This window comes from Nipponia nippon, unplaced genomic scaffold (assembly GCF_047370975.1).
Source record: "Nipponia nippon isolate SJK-2023a ecotype South Korea unplaced genomic scaffold, ASM4737097v1 scaffold_15, whole genome shotgun sequence".
NCBI lineage: Eukaryota > Metazoa > Chordata > Aves > Pelecaniformes > Threskiornithidae > Nipponia > Nipponia nippon.
The window spans coordinates 10,136,168-10,161,020 of NW_028262331.1; the positions used below are offsets into that span (position 1 = coordinate 10,136,168).

A 24,853-nucleotide genomic window follows, 5' to 3' on the forward strand; every position below is an offset into this window, starting at 1 on the left:
GGGTTGGTCCTGGTGCTCCCCAGAGGCACGTCCATCCCCAGGGGAAGGCAGCCCAGAGCCTTCCCCGCTCCCGGCCCTCCCCATGGGCTCTCCTCTTCTGAAACACTGTGGTCCGTGCTAATTAAAACAATAGGCTTTTTTGTCCTTAGCTTGCCCAGGCTTCAACCTGGACTAGAAATCAGTCAGCAGGATTGCCAAACAGGATCATCTGCACTGTATATCAATAAAAAAAGAAAAATATAAGGATATGGAAATAAAAGATCACTTAATAGGAAGTCCCTCCTGTTTCCAGTGCACCAAGCACCAACTCAGCAAAACACTTTAACTGCATGATTAAATATAAGCTCGCTCTTGAGTCCATCGCTGTTCAGCAAACCAGTTTAGCAAGTGCTGAAGTACTTTGCTGAATGAGGGTTTTGCTATCTTTCTGTTTTTCCTTGGGCAGAAGAATTGAACTCACGTTGGTATCACCTATTAATAAGGCGGCAAGTAGCCGAGGCAGTACTTGTGCAGTGCAACAGAGCTCATCATTTTTCTATATATGAGCAATTAAGCTGCACCAGGAGGCCTATGTCTTTATATCATCACCTAATGACAGTGCAAAAGTATTCAGGGGAAGGAGAGGGAAAAAAAATCACATCCATATTTAATTGGCAAAGTTATCACCTTCACTTCAGAGCCCTAACTTACAGCCCTTCTGGCCGATTTCCAAGTCAGATCTATTTCCCCAGACTGGAAAGCGAGTAAAGTGTCCTTATATTATACTTCTGCAACAAATACCATTTGAAAGCTCGTGAACATGCTCCCAACTGCAGTAACAGATAGTTTCTTTTCTTTGCAGCAAATGAAGATATCTTTGAGCTGTTAAATTCCTTTCATTTTTTAAGGAAATTATTTGTGTTATTATTATTATCCAGCCCCACACTTGCCTGTCAGATTACATTTTTTATTGCACTAAAGCAAAAAGCCATCTGGAGCTCCTCGCATCCAGCTCTCGGTACTGGAGAGTGGCAGCGCGGCCCTTCTCTATGCCAGCATTTTGATTCCTCCCAAGGTCTTTTCTTTTTTCTTTTAATAAATTCTCCAGTCCATTATTTTAATCCGTGTGTCCCCTAAGTCTCTCTAGTTCTTGATCGTGCTCCTTGGGGCTCAGCATCTTTCTGCCCCGTCCCTCGGCCGTGTGTTTCTCGGGGCGGCAGCGTAGCTGGAAAGCAAAGAGCAATAGGGGCTGTCTGCTTTCATTAGGCGTGTGGGGAAATCCATTGCTGTTCCAGGGACTGTATCTGTTCAGCCAAATACCTCATTTACCAGCTTCTTCATTTTGTTTTGCAAGCCCTGAGGTCCTCCTGTTGGTTTGCAATACTCTGCTCAGGCCCCAGGTTTGAACTGGAGCTATTTATCTTTTTCTCCCCTTTTCTCCCCCCTCCTCAGATGGAGCTGAGCCCTGGGTGGTGATGGAGGTGGCTGGATCCTCAGGTTTCATAAAGCGCCTCGAGACTCCCCAGCTGCCTTTAAGTGCATGTGTCAGCAGTGTCTGACGGCTCCTTCCGAGGGTTGTCCCTGTGGCCGTGGCGGAGGAGAGCTCTGGTGCCTGCTGGCAGTGATGGTGAGGGACCCAAAACCGCGGTGGGAGAGCAGGTCTGGTCCCCATTCATTGACATGGGGAATGACAGCAGAAAAATCCCACCAGGAAAGAACGGGCCTGACTACCTCCCCCTTCTTGGCTTGACCACCTCCCCCTTCTTGGCTTGACCATCTCCCCCTTCTTGGCTTGACCACTCCACCTTTCTTGGCTTGACCACCTCCCCCTTCTTGGCTTGACCACCTCCCCCTTCTTGGCTTGACCATCTCCCCCTTCTTGGCTTGACCACTCCACCTTTCTTGGCTTGACCACCTCCCCCTTCTTGGCTTGACCACCTCCCCCTTCCTGGCTTGACCACTCCACCCTTCTTGGCTTGACCACCTGCCCCTTCCTGGCTTTGCAGTGTCCCGTCGCAGGGGATATGGCTTTACCATGTTCTGAAGAGACAGAAGAAAAGAGAGAAAAGGGAGAGGAGAAATATCAATAACTTCTATCTCCTCAAGCCCAGTAACTAGCCTTTGACACTTCTCCACTTCAGCTTCACAAAGCCCCAGCTCTCTGAAGATTAATTGATGTAGGCCACTCAACCTATTTTCAAATCCCTTTCAGTTACCATTTAAAACCTTCTGATTTATTTTTTTTGATAAAGTCACCAAGGCTTTTTATGGATTCTCAAATGATTGTCCAGCTTGACAAATTGGATTCTTAAAGCTGGTTCTTTAAAGAAAAGGATGTGGTTTGACAAGACAAGAAACAGCTCATCTTTGAGACAGGGGGATAAATAAAAAAAGAAAAATCCCATTCTTCGAGTCGGGTGTTACTCAATGGGTGTCTTGCTCGTCACTGATAATCTTATCTGTCTGTGATGGGAAGGGACCCACACAAAGGGGCCCTGACCAGGCTGGAGGGCTGATACGCCTCTGATTAATAGGACTGTCCAGCGCACGCAGAGCCTCGGGGAAGGTGATTAATGCCATTTGATATGAACTCTGACCCCCTCCCCTCGCCGACACCACACTGAGGGCACCTCCTGCTGCCGGTGATGGATTGACTCCTGCCTCCCGATCCGTGTGCGAGGTGCAGCTGGCAGGGGGGTGGCAGCTGGGTTGTCACCCCTGACTTGTGCTGAGGTTTGTAAGGTCGTGTCGCTCTGCAGTGCCACAGTTGATGTTTCTGATGGAGTTTTTATTGTCCGTGCTCAAATTCTGCTTTTCACTGGAGTCCAGGTACCCATTGTGTCACCCCAGGCTTTGCAAACAGCAAAACTGCATTCGCATCTAGCATAGGGATGGGGCAGAGTGGCCATGGAGCCTGAGCAATGTGTTTCTGATCTTTATGAACCCAAACAGGGATACTCCTGTAAGATCTCTTCCATACCTGCTGACAGTCAATGCAAATATCTTTTTGGCTGTGCCTGAATAAAACCTGGAAGAGCGTGTGGAAAAGTAGCCAAGGTAGTTGCACCTCCAAGAGCAGTTGTACTAAAGCAAGGACCACTGGGAGAGGAGCCATCTGAAGGTCCTGTCTGTGGGTGTCTGTCTGCCCTCTGCAGATCAGGCCCTCTGAGATGTGCTCAGGTAGAGGTCAGGTGAGGCACCTCGGAAAATCAGCATTGCTGGGAGCTCCGTGATGACCTGGGTTGATGGGGCTGCTCTGATGTGCTTTGTCAGAGCACCCGTGGGCTGGCGTCGCTGCTCCTCTGCCCGAAGGGCAGGCTTGGAGCAACCTGAAGCTGCCAGCTCAGGCTGGTACCGAGGAGATGCTCAGCTTTGGCCATGCAGAGCAGCCTCGCGGACGGGTCCTGCAGGGCCACCGTGGGCTTTGACGGCAGGGCTGCATGGTGTCACGCTGCTGGCGTTTTGTCTTGGGCTGCAGGGAGAAGGAGAGAGGTGAGGAGAGGGGCCCTCTGTGCATTGCAGCCTCAGGACTGCAGTCCAGCCAGGAGCCACGGCATTCAGTCTTCCCAGGCAAGACAAGATAAAATCTCTTTCTGTTTAAGTAATAGTTTAATTGCAGGCTTTTGCTTTTCATTTTTTAATTGACTACCTTTACTTTGAAAATTTCACACCTAGCAGTTACTCTGAAAAATGGAAATGCATCATAACTCCTACCTGTTCTCTGTATCGAATGACTCCAGGTGATACTTTATATCTTATTATGATTATTTATTATGATGTCCAGTTTAGTTCTGTAGCAGAGGGAGATCATTAACCTCTCCTGCAGTAAAGAGAACTCTCTGCGTTGTTTTCAAAGCCATTAAAACTTTGAAAACTCCTCTGATTTTTTTTTTTTAACTAAAAAACCTACAGGGCTGCAGAATAAAATGCTGACACAGGTTGGCTAATGCAGGAGGAGTGCAAACCCTCCCGCTGTGTCTCACTGAATTGCAAACGGAGCTCCAGAGTAAGGAAGAAGTTATTTGCTTGTTAGAAAACACACTCGTGGCTCCGGGGACCCGGATGCAGCTTTTGGTGGTGCTGAGAGAAGAGGAGGTGGCTTTGGTCTCAGGAGGGGTGGGAGATGCCGCCTGGGGTCTCCGAGGACAAGTGGCCCCAGGCTGTGCGTGGGCAGAAGGAGGTGGGGTGCAGGCTCCACCGCGTGCCCCTCTGCAGGGGCCAGCAGCCTTTTGGGCTGGTCCATGTGCATCAAAGCGAATTCCCTTGCTCCTCCAAGAAAGCCCGTAAAAGCTCCATGGTCCATTGTCGTCTCGGGATGCTACTGTTAGCAGCACTGGTTTTGGGTGCTTTTTCACCCGGGTTTACGTGGCACTATGCCTGCCTTGGTGAGAGCAAGGAGTGTCTTTTACAGATTACTGCTTTCAGCGGCTGCATATGGTCACATAACATCTATTTATGGCCACCTAATGCCATCCACAGATGCTGCTTGTGGTTGCTGGGCCCGCACGTAGTGGGAATGGGGAGAACCTCTCGGTTTTCCATGGCTGGCTGAGGTTTCAGCTCAGATATGGCTAATTGCTGGACACACAGTTCAGCCCGCTGGGAGGTTTAATTAGTCATATGGGGAATTTATCTGGAGAGAGAGAGAAGCAGATGCTGTGTCTCCCACCCAGGCAGCTAGCTCCTGGAGATGTATATCCACTCTGGAGACTGTTTTGCTCATGACCAAGAGGTGATCCCGATTAAAATCCTGTCTGCAGTAAGAGGGATGCTCATGTCCTACAAAGTCACCTTGCCTCCCAGTCCATGTCATGTTCCTTCACACCCAAAAGATCCTGAAATAAGATGTTTCCCATCTCCGTATAACCACAGGCTACTTTAACATGATGGCTGATGGTAATAAAGCCTTTGTAGATGTCCCCGTTTTTTTGGAAGCATATCGTGCTGACCATATGGCTGGGGAATACAGAGGCTACATTCATGATGGGATGCTAATGAATTGGTAACTTTATCTGGCCTGTCTGTGCCTCTCAAAAACAAGAAAATGCTGTTCATTAAGCTCTTGTTAAAGTGCCATCATAAAAAGAAAAGCATCTCTCAGAAAAAAATGCTGCAACTCCTTGTTATTCTCTTCCCAGGTCTTCCAGAGGAAATCTGCTCTTTTTGAAAGCCAGGAGATGATTTTCCTAATGGCGGTAACTACATTGCTCATGTTCTGGCTGCATAAACTTGCTCCTGTTGCTGCGATGCATCTTGGGGGAGGTGAGTATCTGCTTTTCTACTAAGCAAACACCGTGACTTGGGGGAATACTGAGAATTAGGTGCTGTTTTCACAAGACCACCTCCCCCAGGCAGCTGCAGCTCCACGTACCTGCTTGCAGCACCTCTCTCCCCATGTCCCGGGGAGCTCTCTCCCATGTTGGATGCTGCCTGAGAAGAATGAGTCTTCATCACACATGGAAACATTATTAATGCCATTGAAAAGACTGAGGTGTTGAAGCCCAAATGAAGTTGAAGGATGTGCCTACCTGGGAACAGAGCTCCAATCTCTGGACACCCACCTGGGGGTGTAGGCACCAGAGCAGAGCACCCATCACCCCAAGGTTAAGTGGGCAGGGACCCCTTGGCAGTCTGAGCCTGGTGTAAGCAGATGAATAATAATTATGGAATATTAGTATTATCCTGAGAGCATCTGTAACTCTTCCAGCAGATCGTGTGGTGTAACCTTGCTGCCTGAGCAGAAATGCCCGCTGGCTCCTGACTCATCACGGGAGCTTTCAGCATCCCATGTCACCAGGTGAGCTGGACGGAGACGCCTGGACCTGCGAAACACAAATTGCTGTAAGCGGTGATCTGCTGAGCTGCCAGCCGAGCCACTCGTGGTGGGTGCTGTGCCTGGATCCAACGCTGGGATGCAGACCTCATCTTCTCCTGGGCTATGAGGAGGTTTCACCCTGTCTTACCCACCGTAACACTAAGGTAGGGCGGCAGAGCTGATCTGCTCGGGCCACTTGTTTTCCACTGTGTAAAACTGCTGCTCTCTCTGCTGCCACCGAGAAGGTGAAACTCACAGGCAGTGGTCCTCATGCCAGCCTCCAGCACCAGTGGACTTCTGCTTGTAGAAGTTGTGCTCGATCTACGGAGAGCGAAGTACATCCCACCGCTGGCAGTGATGCACGGAGAGCAGCGTGCGTCCCACTGCAGGCAGCGAGCACTCGGGTGCCCCAGAGGCATCCCGCATCCTTCAAGTAAAATGCAGGAGCCTGTTTGTGGTTGATGCACTACATGAATCTGAGTTTGTAAAGATGTCATGCTGAGCAATGGGGAAGCTGAGCGACCCCTTACCATTTCCCCAAGAGCCTTTAAGCCCTGGGTGTTGGAGGAGCATCAGGTCTGGGGCAGGCTGGGGTGGTGCACACCGGTGTGGTGGCTTATGGAGGAAAAGAACAAGAGTTTGAGATCGGAAAGGAAACTAGGCCAGAAAATGCAGCAGATAGTTTGCAAAAGGATGATCCAAGCAGCTTTGATATGGATATGTTCCCTTGCAAAGACACAGCGCTGGAGAAGCTCTTTATCAGTGTCAGGCGATGACAAACGACAGTGGAGGAAAGTCACGGGGCTGCAGCGCGTTGTCACAGCTGCAGCACCTTGGAAATGATACAGGTATCGCCGCTGCTCTGTGCCTCAGGGTCCTGCTTCGGCCTTAATTAATCACGGAGAAAAAGGATTGTCTTTTCTTCTGTTCTTTTTATAGCACGATAAATGAGGGAGGGAAGATGAGGAAGAGGAAAATTGCATATGGGCGCATTTGGGGAAGATCATACCCCATCCCTGGCTTGTACACAGAGACATTACTGCCTGGCTGGCAAAAGTCGTTAGGAAATGCAGGAGCTGCCCCTGTGTCAGGTAGGGAGTGGGGGGAGGAAGAGGAGGGAGGCAGCAGCAGTCGAACAGGCACCGAGAGCGGGGACCTTCGCGGCAGGGTGCTGCTGGAGGCCGAGGGTGGCACAAACTGGCAGCGCTGATTAAACAGGAAACGAAAAAAAGGGGAAAAATCAAGCCAGAGTTTCTTACCATTACCTCCAATCCTTTTTTTTTTTAAGAGTTCCCTTGAAGCCTTGTCTATATAAATGTTGAATTATATGGTTCTTTGACTCTTTCCTAGAAATTGCTCTGAATTACTTTTTTTTATATAATCTGTTTCATTTCCAGCACTCTGCCGTATCTCGCAGAGGAATATCTGTAGCTGTCGACTGGCTCATTCTCCTGCTGCCAGGCTGCTGTGCTGCGTCTTCTAATAAAGTTGCCCTCTGTTCCACTACAGGGCAGTAATCTGTAATGAAAATTTCATACGAGTGGTTGGGAAATGGAGTTTGAATCTGGGTTTCAAGTACAATTTTCATAATACCCCAGGCATGTACACGCGCGATGTTTGGGGATTCAGAAATAAAAGGGATCGGTTCCCAACAACCATGTTTTCCTTAAAACCCTTTCTCGATGGGATCACTGGAAATGTTTGCGGCTCAGACCTCACCCTTGTGAACCCCCCCTGGTTACGGTGTGATTTGGGAACCTGGTGGGATGGAGCATCGCCAAGACGTGGCATCAGGGTCATCCATCCTCATGGAGATGGCAACATCCCCACGTAACCTGCAGGGGAATGGGGCTGTTTGGTGGCACTGCTGTCACTCCGGCTCTGTGCTCGGGGCTGCAGCAACACTCACCAGAACAACCCAGCCAGCGGGATTCACTGGTGCTAGGTGGTATCTGAAGAAGTGAAAGGAAAAATGATGCTGGTTCTCTTTCTAGAGGCTTCAGACGAGATGGGGAATTTTACGCGGGCATCATCTCTGTCCTGCTGGGATCAGCGGAAGTCTCTTCATTGCCCTCGCTGAATTTGGCTTGTCCTCGGTAAGTCCCGCTTCTGGACTAGACAGGCTGTGGGTTCGGTGCAGTGCAGCGTTTCTGGCGTTCTCGTTTGCCCGTGAAGACAGCCTCGATGGCCGTGCTCACTGAGTTATTAATGTTTGCACACAGTGTCTGTGTGTGCACATGTATTAATATCTGTATTTCCATTGCAGTGATATTTTCAGTGGCTGCAGGTGCCGGTTATGAAGAAGGTAAGGAAATCCTCAAAAACGTAAGGGAAATAAAGCCTCTTCAGAGGTGGCTGAAACCTTCACTGTTCTTCTAACGCAGGGCTGACTTTAAGGATGCGGTCTGGGAGAACAGAGCCAGCGTGCTCCTGAACGTGGGAACGATGCGACACAACCCCAGTGCCTGGCAGGGGTTTGGCAGGAGGGGATGCTTCGTCTCCACATAGCAAACACCTCCTGGAGGGTCCTGGGGGTCCCGGGCAGCCCTGGCTCCAAGAGGAAAACCCAGGAGCAATGTCAAAGCTGCTGGTCCTGTCCTCCGGTTACAGCACCTTGCTCTGGAGGCCCGGCTGTGTGTGGGGCAGGGTGGCCTCCCATCAGGACAGGCTCCGTGGGTGCTCCTGGTCGCTGGCCTGAGAGGTTTCTGCTCTTGTCTGGCAGCGTGATGGACACGTCGGTAATTTCTTCGCTACATGCCTGTGATGATCGCTGTCTTTTCCATCTCCCATATGGTATTTTTCTTGTCGTTATTGCTATTGTTGTAATTTTTCTATGAAAACCGATTAAATGCAGAGCTGCTGGACTGGGACTGGGGTCCCTCCTGTGCCATGACTGGGCAGCAAGTGCCATCGAGACCCCTCTCTGCCCAGCTCAGTACCTCCCTGGTGCGGAGCAATTGCCATGACGGTCACCGTGGCCTGGGATGGGATGCGGGCAAACGTTCAGGCTCAGCCGCTGCTGTTTGAATTTGGCACATCTATGCTAAACAGGCGGTATTAGCCCTCGCTGGGGTTGATCAATATTTAATGTGGAATTTACAAAGATTGACTTGAGGATGCGTTTAAAATTGGAGCATTAGCCGTAGGTGGCAATTTCCGAGTCGCGGCAGTAGAGTTTGATTATTTAGAGAAATGGCATTTTGTACATTTAAAATAATCCTTAGGACTGCGGGGCCTGCTGCAGCCCTCTCTTCCCCTGAAGTGTTGACTTTTCAATTGTTTTGTTTGTTTATGTTCAATATTAATCACCCCGTCTGCTTGCTCAGTGCCGGGCTGGGCTGACGGGGCTCACGCAGCTGGTACTGGCGGTGGCAGGGATGCAGCTTGGCTCCCTTTTGGGGTTTGCTCTTCTACTGGGGTCCAAGAGCCGAAGACTTATTGGGAAGCTGAGTGTCCAGCGAGCCCAGTGCGTGCTGGCTGTGCCAGGGTGCTCCAGGCTGGTGAGATGGCACCCCGTGCCTGCCCCCGCAGCACGAGCATCAATGCATGCCTATTTTGGGAAGTTAATATTTAAACTGGGCGAGACTCCACGACCTACACCGGGCTCGGGTACTCTGCAGAACCCCCCTGGTGCTGTGCCGCTTGCCTGCTGGGGGATGCTGCCGTCCCAGCCCTTGGGAACTGGGCCGGTTTCTCTCCTCCCACCCCCAAATTCTCCCTGTGATCTATTAATCTCCCAACGCAACGAGGCCGGGGTGGGACATTATGCATGCACACAATACGCACGCACATAGAGACTAATGAAATTGCTGTTTTATCTTGGTTTGCTCGTGCTGCGAGCTACATTAATAAGAGCTGACAGGTTTGAAATAGCTGATCTGCATTGAGTCAGGTTGCAAATGCAGCAATCACGAGAGCAACTGGGCCATGGGACTGAGTGCGGGGAGTTTTTGGTTTATGGGCTGGAGCTGTAAAGGATGGCTCCACCGAAACCCAAAGCGTGCAGAGGCGTGTATGCAGCCACAGCTCCCCGTGCACTTGTCTACATAAAATCAATTCAGGCTTAAATGAGAAAAAGAAACTGCACAGCACGGATCGTGAAGAGCCAGAAGCAGGATGAGGCGGTGGCTCCTGCCTTGCTGGTGTCCCTGGGCTGCACCCACAGGTGCCCGCCGCCTCCTGGGTCCCTCGGGTTTGGTACCAGGTCCCGGGGAGGAGAGCTTGCCCCTGCACCAGTGCTCAAGGGAAGTCAGGGGTCTGTGCGGTGCCGCCTGCCTCTCTGCCGGCAGCGGCAGTGCAGGCAATGCGGGTGCTGGCTCTGCGGCAGGCACCAGCTCCTGGAGCCGTGGCACTTCGCCTGAAATTCGAATTTCACCCGTGATGGCCAAGCCGGCTCTGCAGCCCTTACCTGGGCAGCTCGCAGTTAGAAAGGCAAAACAGCAGCTCCTAATTTATTATTTCTTAGCTCAGCACCGCAGAGCCCAGGGGTGACTCCAGGCTTTCGGTGCGGGGCCAGCAGTGCTGGTGGGCAGTGAGCAGATTTAGTCCCTTCCTCTTGAGGCGACCACAGATCTGGCCCCAAATTTAACCCATCTCTGCAGTCCTTGCGAGGAGAAGGAAAATCTTGCAATTACTTATATGATGGGGAGAAATTATTTGCCTTCCTCCCCTTTATCTAATTGTTCTACTAAGACCTTGCTCAATTTTGTATAATTAAAAAGCTTGAAAACAGCTTGTTTCATATATGGAAAAGGAGCACAACATATGGTAGTGACAGAGTTGTTCATAAATATGAATGGTTTTATATTTAAAAAAAAAAAAAGTGGAAACGCAGTGCTAAAAACATTGGTGAGGTGCTGGTGAGGAGAGCGGGGGGCACCCATGGGTGCGACCTCAGCCACCTGGCCCTGTGACCGTGCAATGCCACCAGCTGTTTTATTGAAAACATTAATGCTGGTGATTTTCTGCTCAACCCCGCAGCCCCCTCGCTCCTTATGTACCACGGGCTGGGCTGCGCTGCCCCTCTGCTGCCTGCCCCTGCCCCGTGGGGCTGGGGGTGCCCAGGAGGGCTGCGGGCACTGGCCTGGGGTGGGAGATGCGGCCTCCGCTGCAGAGATGGGTGGGGGGTGGAACCCTCCCCCCATGGGGTCAGCCCCAAATACCACGGACGGCAGCGATGCTGGGGGGGGCTGTTGGGATCCGGCTGTTGGCGCGGGCCAGTGGGGTCTGTGCTGGTGGGATGCTGGGTCAGATTTGCTGCAGCAGGTCCCTGCTTTCATACAAAATAGCATGTGCAAAAAAACACAAGGACTTATTTCCCCTTCTCCTCCCCCCTCAAACTGAAGCACAAATATGACAAGTGTTATGATTAAGGCTGAGCTGCGGCCCCGAACATCTCTCCCCTTGCAGATTACTATGTAAATCAGCCACTTAATATTGCCGCTTCCCTTCACCGCGCAGTGTGTGCGAGGGTGGGGGGCACTGGGGACGTGCTGGGTGACAGCCCCAGCCCGTGGCGGGTCACACGCTGCCAGGCTGGTGGGGTGGGGGGACACGTGTGCCGCGACGGAGCAGTTCACACGGCACATGTAAGACCTGGCTAATGCAAACCGGTCCAAACAAGTCACTTTATCGGCCTTTTTAATAGTAATTTGTGTTTTTCCCCAGCAGCGCTTGTCTGAAAAGCCAAGACAGCTTCCAGTGCTGGGTAATGAAAGCCGCATCCCTGGGGACGCTGGGGAGAGGAGCTGTGACATCTCAATGAGCTTACGCCACCCCTAAGTGCTGAAGAGCTGCCTTCGGCATGCGCTGCCTGCCACAAGCAGCACTTGCGACACGTCACTGCTGCCCTGGAAGAGGAGGTGCTTTTCCCACTGCCCTCGCTCTGTAAAACTCAGGTTTCCCTGGTAAGAGGTGGTGGTGACGGCCCTGGGTGGCAATAGGGGCTGTGCACCATGCTGGGAAGAGGCTGGGCTTCATCCCTCCCCAGCTGGCACCTGTGCTCTCCGTGCACACTTTCCATCCATAGATCTGGAGATGGAAAAGGGGGCACAGTTTGATGGAGGAGCAGAGTGAAGCACAGATTTATTACCTGTCTGATCTTGTTTCCTCCGGACCCGGGGCTGGGGCTGCTGCAGAAGCTGCTGGGACCGAGGGGTGCAGCACTGTGGGGCTTGGGTTCGGGATGCTCCCAGCAGCCCTTCCCTGTGCTCGGCATGGTCCCATCATACCGAAGGGTCTCCAGCCCCTCCAGCCGGCACCTGCCTCAGGTTGCTCATGTTATTTCATGTCACACCTCTCACGACCACCACGCACAAGGCCACCAGACCCGGCTGGTCCCGGGAGGTGCTGGGGTGCCCATGGGGCCCGTGGTGCCTCTGCTGTCTTCCCACCACAGCCTGCTCACATCCCCTCCTGCCTCTCCTCTGCCTGGGATCTTAGTGTTTAACATATATTTTAATAACTCCCCCCTAATAAATTGAAGCCTGTTCATTTCTGTTGGTTTTTAATCTCACTTATTTTGCTGCTTACTCTGTAAGAAGATTGAAATAGCAGCAGAATGCGATGGGCTGTGTTGTGGCGTATGTTGCAAAGATGCGATGATGGAAATCGTTTCAGAGTAAAGACATTATTAATGAAAACTATAACTGGGGAAGGTACGCCAAGCTCACGTACCTGATCTTGCCTGGGTTGTACTTGACCAGCACATCCATCTATTGGTTGTATTCATCCATTTTTTAAAATGCCTTCACTGTTGATGTCAGCCTGCCTGGGAGTTTTGTGCCATTTAAAAGAATCAAAACAAATTAACTCCAAAAAGTTCACGTCTGAAATGCTGCTGCTTCCCAGCTCCTGGGCTGTGAGTGAGGGGGGGCCCCAGGGGCCGGCACCCCCCGAGGGCCGCAGACCCTAGGAATCCCTATAGACTATTCCTGAAGGCTTAGCGGTGGTAGGATGGAGCTCGGCTCCCGCTGCCATCCCAGGGCACCGAGCACAGGAGCAGGGCTCGGGCTGGGGAGCATGGCCCTGTACCCGCTGTGGCAGGGCTGGGAGCTCGGCGGAGCTGCTTGTCCAAGAGAAATGCAAATATGGGACAATCAGCCTCCGCGGCAGCAAAGTAAGATGTGATGAAACCCAATCAGTTAATAACACTTCAAGGCAGTGGAAGAATTGCAGATGAACGTGTTTTTAAATAACTTTATTTTTTTCCTTGCCAGAACTATTCCTCTGGATTTTTACTGGAAAAAAACTCATTTCAGTTTGTATCTTGCACAAAGGACTGCTGGTGTCAAAGCCCAGAGCTGGGGAGTCTTGGCAGAGCTCTACCACTGCATCCTCCTGCACCATTTTGGTTCCTGAAAAGGCACCTCCATCCTTGCGGGTGGCCCCGCTGAGCCTCCAGCTGCCGGAGGAGGGTCCCACGGGAGCATCATGGGGACCCCCTGCCTGGGACCCCGGCGGTGGTGCCCCCATGGGATCCTGCACCGAGCTCCAGCCGCCCAGCGCGGGAATAAACACTGCAGGAGCAAAATGGTTTGACAGATACAGCTGACGAGCATGAGAAAAAGAAGGTTTTGAGACCCGGATAGTAATCAAGGCTAATTTGTTGATTTGCCATCCGGAATCATTTCTTGCATTATTTTTTTTCCCCCCTACACAATTTGCTGCCTGCCTTCGGGGAGGGTGGGGGGAAGCGTGAGCCCTCCACCCTCTGCTGAGCCTCTGAGCAAGCTCCTTCTGCCTGATTAAGGGCTGTCAGGATGATTGATCTGTTCTTGCCGGAGAAGGTGAGTCCCTTCACCGTGACAGCTGGGTTTGACAGCCAGGCAGAGACCGGCCCTCGCCGAAACCCTCCTCTTCAAATACCTGTATTTTCCCAGCCCGTACAATACCGGGCTGTGGCTCCGGTGGCAAGGGCTGTGCTCTCCACCACATGACGGCATGTGTCCTGCAAAGGTCAAAAGCCTCCAAAGCCCAGGTGTCCTCCCCAGCACGGCCCTTTGATCCCTGGATAAGGACTGGAGGCAGAGGGGGCTGGCGGGGAGGCAGCTGGAGGGTGGGCAGCTCCCCGGTAAGGTCAGGGATTGCCCCTGGCAGCAGGTCACTGTGGCTCTGCGGGGCGAGGCCTCTGTCCATCCTCTGGTTGAGGATGAAGGGGTTTGGTTCAGGCACCGAAGATGCGAAGGTGATGTGGTTCTTCTGAGGTCAAAGAACAAGCCCATGGCAGGTGGGAGAGCTGTGAGTCCTCGCTCTTCCAGCTGCCACGAAATCAAATTCACTGGCCATTGGAGGGCAGGGTGTGGTGAAACCCGTGCTTGGGCATCTTCTGCTTGGGTGGTGAGCTCTGATCTCAGCCCCAAGTGCTGGATCCCCTGTTACCACAATGCGAAACCCACGGGGTGCCCTAAGACATGTGTCTTGATCCAGGGCTGGTGTGAGCGCAGCCACGGACCCCGAGGAGCCGGGCAGGTCCCTGGGCTGGGGGTGGACTTGACCCATCCTTGGTGGAGGCACTTTGGGAAGGGCAAGTGGGGCTGCATCACCTCAGCCCACTTGAACGAGGGTGTCTGAAGCACCCCAAAGGGAGGAGCTGATGGAGCCAAACTGCAATGGACTGAGCGCTCTTAATAAAGAGAGGACTTCAGATGCCAGAGCTGACATGGAAATAAAATAATTGCTCTTTGACATGCAGTAACTGAATATTTTTTGTCGCTCAGCATGTAGGCCCTTAAGACGTTTCCCCCACTTCTGCAATAATGTGCATTGTACCGCAGGGTTGGTTTGTGGATCCGATGCTGTCGCTGGATGGGGGTCCTCAACATCGGGAGAGCGCTGGAGCAGCGCGGTCAGCTCTGCACTTGGCCTTCAGAGGGCAGAGGTAAGGTAAAACCCCTCAGTGATGGATTGTTTGACTTCCCTGCATCTTCTTGGGCAAAGGCTGAGCTTTGCTGTGGCAATATTTATAGTAGATGCTTTTCTTTACTTTACCAGTTAAGCCTTTCCAGCATCCCCACGGCCGAGCCCTGGGGCAAGGTGAGCATTTAACGTGGCTCAGCATCCTGGTCCCTCTCTCTCTGAAGAACATAAACTTCTGTGAAGGTGCTGAGCCTTCCTGAGATGCACTGAAACGTTTCCATTTCATGCTGAGGGGTGAGGAAGCGGAGGGCAGGTCAGGCTGCGGGCCAGCCTGTGGGCTGGGGGCTGCGAGCAGCCGTCTTGCAAATAGACTTTTAAACATCCTGGAGGTATATTTAAGTTCTGGGTGGAAAAAGGTGTCAGCGGAGCCAAAAAAGCATGTGTCAGAGGGAAACAAATGTGCAACCGGAGGTAGTTTTAATAATAAATATGTGGGGTTCTTTTCCCAACTGTTGAATGCTCAGCATTCCCTGCCTGGGAGATTTCTGAGTGTTTCAGCAACGTGGTAGTGTGCTTGGAGAGGAGGTGGCTGCGCAGGCTGCTTTGCGTGGGAAGAAAGGGGGGTGCGGGTGGGTGTGGGCACGCTGGCGGGGAGGGACTCCTCGCCTGGGTCTCCCTGGGACCCCAGAGCCACCCGGGTGCCGGGGTGGCTGGGCACGGGGGCTCCCGTCGCTCCAACGGGACATGCTGATTTGGGGAGGGCATCAGCCCTGCTGAAGGCTGGCATGGGTTTTCAAAGAGGAGTGAAACCCGCATCCGATGTCTGTGGCACGTGGTTGGTGAAACCTCCCGACGCGTGGAGGGAGGAGGAGGCACGCGGCCCTGGTGCCTCCCTGGCCTTGGCAGCTCTGCAGAAGCTCAGAAACGTTATTTTTGGGTGGGCAGCGCCCTGCTCCTTGCGGGGGGGTGGGTGCCAACCCAGCTTTCTGCAGCGGGGAAGCAGGTGGGGAGCATCAAGCTATGGAGAAGGGCAAGAGGCATGAAGCTCCTCAGGGTAATGCCGGAGACCTTCCCCTGGGTAACACCAGTACTTGGGGGGAAAAGCGGAATTCGGCACTTCTTGAAACTCATATGGTGTTTGGGAAGGGGCATCTGTCCTGGAGAATAGCATGAACAGATGCTCCAGCGCTTATTATTTTAAAAGCTATGAATTTAAAATGTGTTAATTAGGAGGAGTGAGGAGAAACATCAGCAATTCCAACTGATCATCCACAGGAGCCTTGTACAGGAAAATAAATGATAACAGTGCAAAAATATAGCCTGAAATCACTGTCTAGATGCTGGGCTTTGCTCCCTGTGGGACCACGACAAGCTGATCTGGAGGGGATCTTTTCTAAGACCCTAAAGCAGGGAAATCTGCCTGGAACGAGTATTTATTTCAAACCTGAGACCATCTATGAACGTGTGGATGGGGCAGCCGCGGTTTGTTGAAGTGGATGTGGGAATTTCACGTGCTTATTTCATACACCGTCAGACCCTGCTTGTCTGGCTGGAGAGCTGCGTAGGAAAGCAAAGACAAGCCCAGTTTGTGCAGACTCCTCCAAAACCCCAGTATGGCTTACTGGGAAACTGCAGCCCTTCAGCATCCCCTTGGGATGCGGTGCTCCTGCCGGCTTGTGCGGAGGTGCCAGCTGCTCTGCTGCCGTGCAGGCGCCAGCGAGCTGCAGCGCTGCCGGGAGAGAATACCATATACCAGGAAAAAATCTTACTTAAGTCTTTGCAAAGCCACAGATAATGCACTGTGAGAGTGAACAACCCGGATGAAAAATAATTGCACTCCTATTTTTCTCCAGCTTTTCTTATCAACGACTTTATCACCTTTGGTTTTATTTTACACCTTATTTAGACTTTACTGTAATCCCAGCTATTTCACCATTGACACCTCCTTAATACCTTGTCTAACACCTCTGACACCTCTGGCTAATGCCCAGGCCCTTCTTCAGCTCAGAACAGCTCTAGCAAAAACGGAAAAGAGCTAAAATGGAGAGAGAGAAAAATTATTTACTGCCCAGGCTCTGTGAATAATAACCTTTGAGGAGAAAGGGTGGGGGCCAGCCTTCCTCGTGCAGCTGAACTTTGATATCTCCCCACATTAGTCTACATCTGCCCATTTCTTATTATTTAAAGATTGTGCAGCAAGTGTTACGCAGGAAGAATCAGCGAGAGGATTTATTGTTTGAGGGAAACTGCAACCTATAAAGGCTCAACTTAGTGAACTGAAGCAAATTAATTCCTCGTACTTAGACACCCTGCGCTAAGTTCAGCCCGATTCAAAACCTTCCATCTCCGCGCGTCCTGCTGGCGTTGGCGGGTCTGGTGCCAGCCCAGCACCCGCTGCCGCTCCATCAGGTCTTTGCCTGGTGGGTGCTGTGGCCAGGGCTTTGCCCCTCGTTGCCAGCCCTGAGCCTGCCTTTTGGGGCTAATTCTCCTTTTGCGGCTGGGGAAGGTACCTGCCTGTCTGCAGGGGATCCTTCCTTTGCAATATTGAGAGTTACTATTCAAATATTCCTGGTTTTCTGGTTGGGAGGAGACTAAACGGGATGCTGGGACACCCGGCTGGGTTTGCAGTGTCACTGAGCTCCGTTGCTCTGTGGGTCGCTGGTGGGGTCCAGCAGCTCCAGCAGGCGCCCAGGAGCATCCCGTGATGTGGGCTGGAGCAATGCTGCCAGAGCCAGGAATTCCCACTAGGAAAACTCCCCCCTTCTCCCTCCGGTGGTGTCTGACAAGGCTGACTTTTCCTGGGAGCCTGACCTGGAAGAAATCCTATTGCAACCCCAGCGCTGGAGATAACACAGCAATACACTTCTTTTTTTTTCCCTCTGATCTCCGAGCCTAAAGACTATTGCTACATTACCTAGATTTAACTACCCATTACACAAACTATATCTCTAAAGCGAGGGATATGGCAGCTTTATTATAAGTTTATTACATGCTAATTCAAGCAAATAAATTTGCTCCAGCTGTGGAGCAAAGGAGATTAATAACCTCGAAGATCACTTTGCTGCTTTGATGAGTTTCTTGAACAGAGTAGAGTATATTTAGGAAGAGCAACTAGATTAGTCAAAAAACCCCTTTAATTATTAGTGACACTGTGCAAACTGCTTCATATGAGTGGAATACCAACTACTTAACTCCCTGACCTTATTATTCAAATAAACACTTCTTATTATAGCAACATGACTTGCTCGTCAACACATCAAATCAGCTGCCTGGGTGGTGGTTTGGGTGTCCCCGCTGTGTCAGCAGCCAGCAGCTGGGCTCTATTAGGGGTATAACGGCCTTAGAGGTGCAGGGGCTCCTGCATGGAGAATTTAAAGATCTTTACATGCTATGCAGTGAGCAGAGAAATGTGCTTTGCTGGGATGGCCTCAGTGCTTGCCCCTTTCCCTGCCCAGGGTGTTTGATACAGGTTTTTATTCTGCAGTTAATTTAGATTTTTCTGAAAGTGCTTAAGGCTGCATGCTCAGCATTGCTTTGGCGTTGCTGATGTTTTAACACCTTCTCCAGAAACGTGCGTATGTTTTGTGGAACAGCCTTGGGCAGGGGATTGCAGGGGTTGTTCTTGTCGCTGGACCTCTCCACGTGGTCGTTGCCATCCCGTTTGCTGGAATCCAGGGCAATTGTGCACTTGCTGGTTCATCTTCGTTGCAGCTGGGGTGGAGGTAGGGTGCTGGAGCAGGACGCGGTTTTCTGCCCCTTTTCATAAATGTGCTGGTTTTAACTGGCTGGGGTTAAACCATGACAATAGATAAAAAGCAGGGGAAGAGGGGCTTCCAAAAAAGATTTCAGATGTCATGAAAACATATGTGGCTGTTTGCTGAGAAGTAGATAATTGTCAGAGATACTTCCTAGTGCAAAGAAGTCAACTCTGAAAGTTTTTCTGGGGAGCAACGAGCGGTGTGCCGCACTCCCGTGGGGATGCTGCAGGGTCGCGGGCAGCGCCCGTCCCATCCCGTCCCTCCTGGGCAGAGAGGTGATTTGCAGCTCCTTCCTCTGGGCGCGGGGGCACCTGCCTGCTCCTCTCGTGTTAAATGAAGCCTGGTTTGGCCCTGTGTAGGACTTGCCACTTTTTCATGGTGCTGGGTAATGGTTGCTGCCGTCAGGGGAGGTGGTGGTTTGGGAGTGGAGCAGAAGATGGGCGGCAGCGCGGTGCTGCAGCCCCCACGGACCTGCCGGCAGCTCGTGCCCGCAGTGAGAATAACACCATCCCCACCCGTTTGGGTAGGAGTTGTGCATTTTTGCTTGTTGCTGCTTGATTGTGGGAGGAAGGTATTTGTGACCCAGTGCCAGGACCTGGATGCGGGAGGGATCAAAAGGCCCCTTCTGCCTTCTCGCAAGGGGAAATGTCCCTGCTGCTGCGTCCTGTGCCCTTAAACTGCAGCGGCTGCCCTTGAGCCTGATGGATGGAGGCAGCGGCAGCTCCGGTGAAGCAGAGAGGACACGGAGCACCGGTCCGCATCACTAGTTGCTTCCCTTCATTTTTCTCTGGTCTCGTTTTACCCACCGGCCCAGCCGGACTCAGCAGATGCCGGTGGCAGGGGGATGCTCTGGGGGCTCGGAGCCCGGGGGTGTCCCTGCGTGGGGAGGGTCCCCAGGGTTTGTCAGCGGTCCACGGGGACGGCATCGGTCCAGCGTCTCTTCAAAAGGCAACAAATTGAGAATATTCTCCTGCCCCCGTGCTTCCTGCTCTCCCTGTCTCTCCGCCACAGAAGGCAGCCTTTCTGCCTTCAAACAGTTCCTATTATATGTAGAGCAAGCAAAAATGATGTGTTAAATACAGCCCGGGCTGAAGCTCCGAATCAAATCAATTCTTTTGTGATTCCCTGAGCTTTTGAATTTTCAGCCCTGCCGAAGAATTGTTAGCACAAGAATAGGGCTGAAGGAGCAATCCTTTCGTATCACTATTGACTCAATTATTTTGCCTCTTGATTTTCTATGAAGCGGGCCGCGATGCCGCACCGATATGCTGATTGCTAATGGCAGAGCATTGTTCAGCACCGTCTCCGAAGGCTTGGGGTGGAATACCTTCATCTCCCCGTTTGCTCCAGGCTGCATTTGGGACCTAGTTTTATTTTGATTGATGCAAACTGCAACGCACAGGAGGCTGTGCAGAGCGGGCTTTTCACCGTGAGCTGCCAGGAGGAACCGCGGCTGGGCTCCAGGCTGCCGGTGCAGCAAAGGGTTATGGCTCTCGCCGGGGCTGGGCTGAGTCGGTGACCTTCCTCTGTCTGACCTACTAATGTCCCCGCTCCTGGGATGTTCCCGGCGCTGCCGCACGCGCGGATCGATAGGGCCAGCGCGGCAAAAGCGGAGAGGTTGCATTTACACAGTGTCACGACTATCAATATTGACAACTCGGCCGCGTGTCCTTCGGAGCAGCGTGTGCTGTCAGCGCCGGGTTATTAATGCCCCAGCGACTGCCCATGCCCCAAGCCCTGCGGTGCTGCGGGAGGGTCGCTGGCGGCTCCAGTCCGCTGCCCAGACAGTGATGCTGACCCCGACCCTGGGTGCTGCATCCCGGCAGGGTGCTCACCTCCCTTTAGCGTCTCCGCTCAGTGTCCTTCGAATGGGTGCTGTGGTACCCAGCCACCGTTGGGGCGGAGAGGGAGAGGGGACAGGGATGTGGCTCCAGCTCCACCGCGGGCAGTTGGGAGAGTTGGGAGCCTGCAGCCCTGTTCAGCCTTGCTCTTTCAAGATAAGAGAGAGGAATTCCCCACCCATCAAAAGGTGGTGAAAGAACAGTAGGAAGCACTTTGGATCTTTGGATGAAAGGGGCTGAGGAGGAGGAAAGGGGCTGAGGAGGAGCAAAATACTGCCTTGCTTTGAAGATGCAAAGCCCTGTATAAATCCTAAGCCGTTTTATTAGTGGCTCAAATGCACCTCAGGCTTTAAAAAGGCAGAAGTACGTACTTTCTCGTGCTTATTATTCTTGCTGATGTTTATGTTGTGTCAGTGCCCACAATTGCTAGGTGCTCTTTAGACGCAGGAGGTGACACAGGCCGGCTGTGAAGGGGGCTGCGGGGTCAGCACGGGGCTTTAGGGCTGGGGAAGGGGCGCTGGTGCGAGATGGGGCTGGGGCGTCCCCTGTCCCTGGCTCTGGAGGGAGGCGGGCGAGCCAGCCTGCAACGCACGCCAAATATTTTTGATTTAAACTTGCTTGCTCCAAGGCACAGTCAAACAGACACCTGCTTAAACACACACAAGCAGAAAACTTTTGCTTTTGTGACAAATGGGCTTGAAAAAGTTGGGTGCAAAGAAAGGGGGGGAGCCCAGGGAGGAGCATCCCCGTGGTGCAGCCCCAGTGAAGCGGGCGTGCAGGCTGCGTTTCTGCAGGAGGAATTAAAGCTGGTGGACCTCAGGTGTAGGATAAGCCCGATCCCACCGCCACGGCTCCTGGGACAGGCGGGAAAGATGGGGAGGAGGGAGGGCTCCGGAGCAGCTTGCCGCGGGGCTTTGCAGGGTAAGTGTGGCCTTCCTCTCAGCAACACTTGCAAACACCCTCAGTGCAAAACTGCCAGGGCAGGGAAGAAAAACCCCAAATCAATATGAAACGATGAGTTCAACTGAGCCCATTTTCAAAGCTGTCAGGAGCTGCAAGTCAAGTGCAGTAACTGGGAAGGAAAAAACGATTTTAATTCAGACTCTTTTTGGAGAGCAGGGTGCAGGACCACGTGCGCATCCCCTGAAGAGCCGAGGGGACAGCAAGGACCAGAGCCCTCCTTTGGCCGTGCACCTCCCGGGTTTATTTAAACCCCATCCGACTGCATGCTTGCCATAGGAGAGCTCTTTAGGTCTCAATCACTGCTGTGCTTCAAATTAGCGGTAAATAAAAGACTGAACGCTGGTGGGAAGCAAGGCCCTGATGTGCCCCAAAGTGGCTGCGGGGGTAATCACCCCGAATCAGCCAGCGGTACCCACACAGGCACCCTGGCTTGGGGCAGGGCAGGCAGCGGGGAAACCCCGAGCTGTAACGAGCGCACCCCCAGCGCGGGCAGGGGGCGAGCAGCCTGCTCCTGCCCAGGTGAATGGTTAATACCGCTCACCGTGCCCTTGCCTGTTTAGAAAACAACCAAGTGAAAGGTTTAATTGCATGGGTTAAAAGCGGATGGGCTCCCTGGCTCTGGGGCCCCGGCTCCTACTGCGCTGCCCCGGCATGGCTGAGCACGGCGGGGGGAGAGCCATGGTGTGGCCGAGCCTCCCGGCGTCACTGTAAATCCTGGGGAATTCAAGCCGCTGTTAGTGTGTGGAGACACTGAAAGTGATGATTTCATAATCACGCCCATCTTTCTGCGGCTGGCTCGAGATGGGGGTCATTTGGTTAATGCACGTTTCAGTCTTCATTGCCTTTTTAACTAGTTTTTAATCAGTAATTATTAGTGAGCGGGAGCGGTGTGTGGGCTCCTCTTGCCCGCTCCCCGGGCGAGTGCCACTCAATATGTCACGGCAATTAGCACCCAGCGGCGGGGCGCGGGCTGGACACCGTCGCTGCCACTGGCCCCGCGCGGGGACCTCGGCTGGTCCCCAGGCACTGCGGCCGCAGGGCCGTGCCGACTGCTCCCGCAGAAACTGCAGCAGTGGATGGGAACGTGCCCGAGCATCACCAGCCCGTTGCGGTCTTAGTTATTAACGTTGGTAAGGTCAAGCTGGGTGCAGGGTTTGGTGACCTGGGCTCACTGCCACCCTGAGATAAAGCCGCTTCAAGGACAGGGCTCTCTCATTTGTACCAAAAAGAAACTCTTATTTTCTTTGTTCGCCCTGCAGATAAGAAATTACCAAGCAGCGGATGCAAGCGGCAGACGCCAGCTCGGCCCGTGGGAGCCTGCGCCGCTGCTAATTACAGCCGCTGCCATGGAGGTAAATAGCAGGGAAATCAGCCTTCGACTGATTCAGAAATGAAGTCAAGTATCGGTGCCCTTTGCAAATAGCTAATGAATTACAAGTATCGCTCTATACACGGGAGCTGACATCACCTCATGACCAACTGAAAACCGCAGCCATGCACCCTCGAAATGTAGAGCCTGCTGTCACTGTTCCTGTCTTAGGATATTTAAAATAATTGCAGGCAGAATGGTGTATTCTGGGGGTGGGTTTGTCACTGTAAGCAGGGTTTCAGCCCTGGGTGCTCTCAAGCTGCGTGCTGGGTGGCATCCAGGCTCGCACCCGCCGCGGGGATCAGTACCCTGCGGAACAAATGGGTTTTAAAAACCCTCTCTTTTATTATGCTTTATTAATAATGAGGAGGCCCTTGTAAATAGCCATGAAAGGAAGTGCTTAAGCTCGTAATTAATAAATGCTGGTTTGGTTTCTGCTGCTGAACTGCAGCCTTGAGATGCCCGATGGGGGATACACAGCTCTGCCAAAACAGCGGAGGGTGCTTGTGGCTGCGCCGCAGGTTAACGAACCCGGGAAATATCGCCCGCGTCCCCCGAAAGCTGGGACAGCCTCCTCGGTGGTGGGGTATCGCGTGGCCGTGCCCCGTGGTGCAGGGTTGGGGGGCCCTGGGGCAGGGGATGGGGATGGGGGCGCAGGGATGCGGGCGGCCATGGGCCCCCCCGTGGGTGCCGCGGCGGGGGGTCCCCGGGCTCGGCTTCCCAACGCCCGCCGCATGGGTTACGCTGCAAAACCCCAAAAAGCCCCGGCTGCCTCCTGAAACCCATTGTTACGTCTCGGTCATAAATGTTTATGACAGGAGGGAAAGGAAGTAAATCACATTTATATCCCTTGTTTTCTTTATCGGGGCACTAATTTGACAGGGAAGGGAAATTTTTGCTTATTTTACAACTCCGATTTTGGCTGCAATTTGATTTCAGTAGCTGGGAGGTGAACACAAACTCTTATTTTTATTCCAGAGTCGGTATAAAAATTTACATTTTGACACAGACCCCCGCTAACATTTTAGTGCAGATAGAGCAGGCCTCCGGGCTTTTCACAAAACACATAACCCAACATATAATACACTCATAATTCACTAATGTTTGCTGAATGACAGGGTTAAGTGGCTGCTATTCCCGGCCTCCCACCACACTAATGTACTCCAGACCTGCGGTCCTTTTCTTCTGGATTGCAGTCAAATCGTTTCCTGCAGCCCTCGCAGTGGAAGCTCCTTCCACCCCGAATAAACACTACTTCCGAAATTATTTTCATTTGTTTTTCTAATCTAATTTTCCCCTCGGTGCTCCACTAATCATCAATCCCATTAAGGGCTTGATGTGTTGACTGCTTTCCAGAGAGGAGCCCGTCCTGCGTTCCACTGCGCGCTGACCTTCACCGGCACGATCCCGGCTGAGCCCCCATGCTGCCGCCCCCGGGGACCCTGCGGCGGGGCCGGACCTGGAGGGAGGTTTGTGGGTGCTCGTGGGGCTGGACCATCCCCTCCATCCCAGCCCAAACCCGCATCCTGGCCATGGCCCTGCCTGTGGGAACTTGTGTCATCCTGGGTGAAATAACGTGAATATTTAAGACATAAAAAGGAGGAAGGGGGGGAAGTTGGCTCTGCTCCGCTCCACGTGCCAAAGTAAAACACCCTCTGGTGAAATATCTGAGCTGCGAAGAGGGTGCGAAGCCAGACAATGCGTGTCGCTCCTAATGAGAAAAATAAACAGCGAGCATGTGTGCAGGGCCAAGGAATTTATCCAACTGGATTGGGAACACATTGCCACCCGCCGCCCTTCCTGGGAACGGGATTAGTGCCGCCACAGAGAGGACGAGCTCACATCCCGGCTCAGCTGCCTTTTGTCACAGGGGCCTGGAGCTCAGCCCGGGACGGGGAGGTTGGGGCTGATTTTCCTTCTCTCCCGTCTGAGGTTTTTGCTCTCCGCTCTCGGCAGGGCCCCGAGCTGGGCAGCCTGGGGTTGGCTGGGTCCAGCCTTCCCAGGTTGTAAAAGTTGCTCATAAACCTTAAATCTAGGGAGGGATGAGGATGAACCAGGCTGGGAACCCCTCCTGCCCTTCACCGCGGTGTCTTGCCGACTGGCACAGCCTCAAACTGGGTCTGCAGAGCAAACCAACGCAAACTGTCCGGACTCATCTCCCTCCTCCTGCGGCCGCCCCCAGAAAGGCTGCTCTGGGTTGCACGCAGCCGTGTTTCCTGCTCTTTACGGGAAATTCAATGCTTTTTTCCCCTCCGAAGACGCGCTGCGCCAT

The 24,853-nt window shown here is 52.7% G+C and overlaps 1 protein-coding gene across 1 annotated transcript in view; it reads left to right on the plus strand.

Moving 5' to 3' along the window:
* Positions 1–24,853, plus strand: part of LOC148056327 (uncharacterized) — a 40,708-nt gene extending 15,855 nt beyond the window's left edge. The window contains exons 9-19 of the mRNA XM_087752396.1: positions 5,118–5,241; positions 5,687–6,885; positions 7,192–7,890; positions 8,061–8,099; positions 8,179–8,587; positions 11,462–11,700; positions 13,012–13,581; positions 14,569–14,672; positions 22,472–22,564; positions 23,938–24,050; positions 24,618–24,853. Coding sequence (XP_087608522.1) covers positions 5,118–5,241; positions 5,687–5,703 — 141 coding nt within the window. The 3' untranslated portion in view covers positions 5,704–6,885; positions 7,192–7,890; positions 8,061–8,099; ... (5 more) ...; positions 23,938–24,050; positions 24,618–24,853. The remainder of the gene's footprint in view (positions 1–5,117; positions 5,242–5,686; positions 6,886–7,191; positions 7,891–8,060; positions 8,100–8,178; positions 8,588–11,461; positions 11,701–13,011; positions 13,582–14,568; positions 14,673–22,471; positions 22,565–23,937; positions 24,051–24,617) is intronic.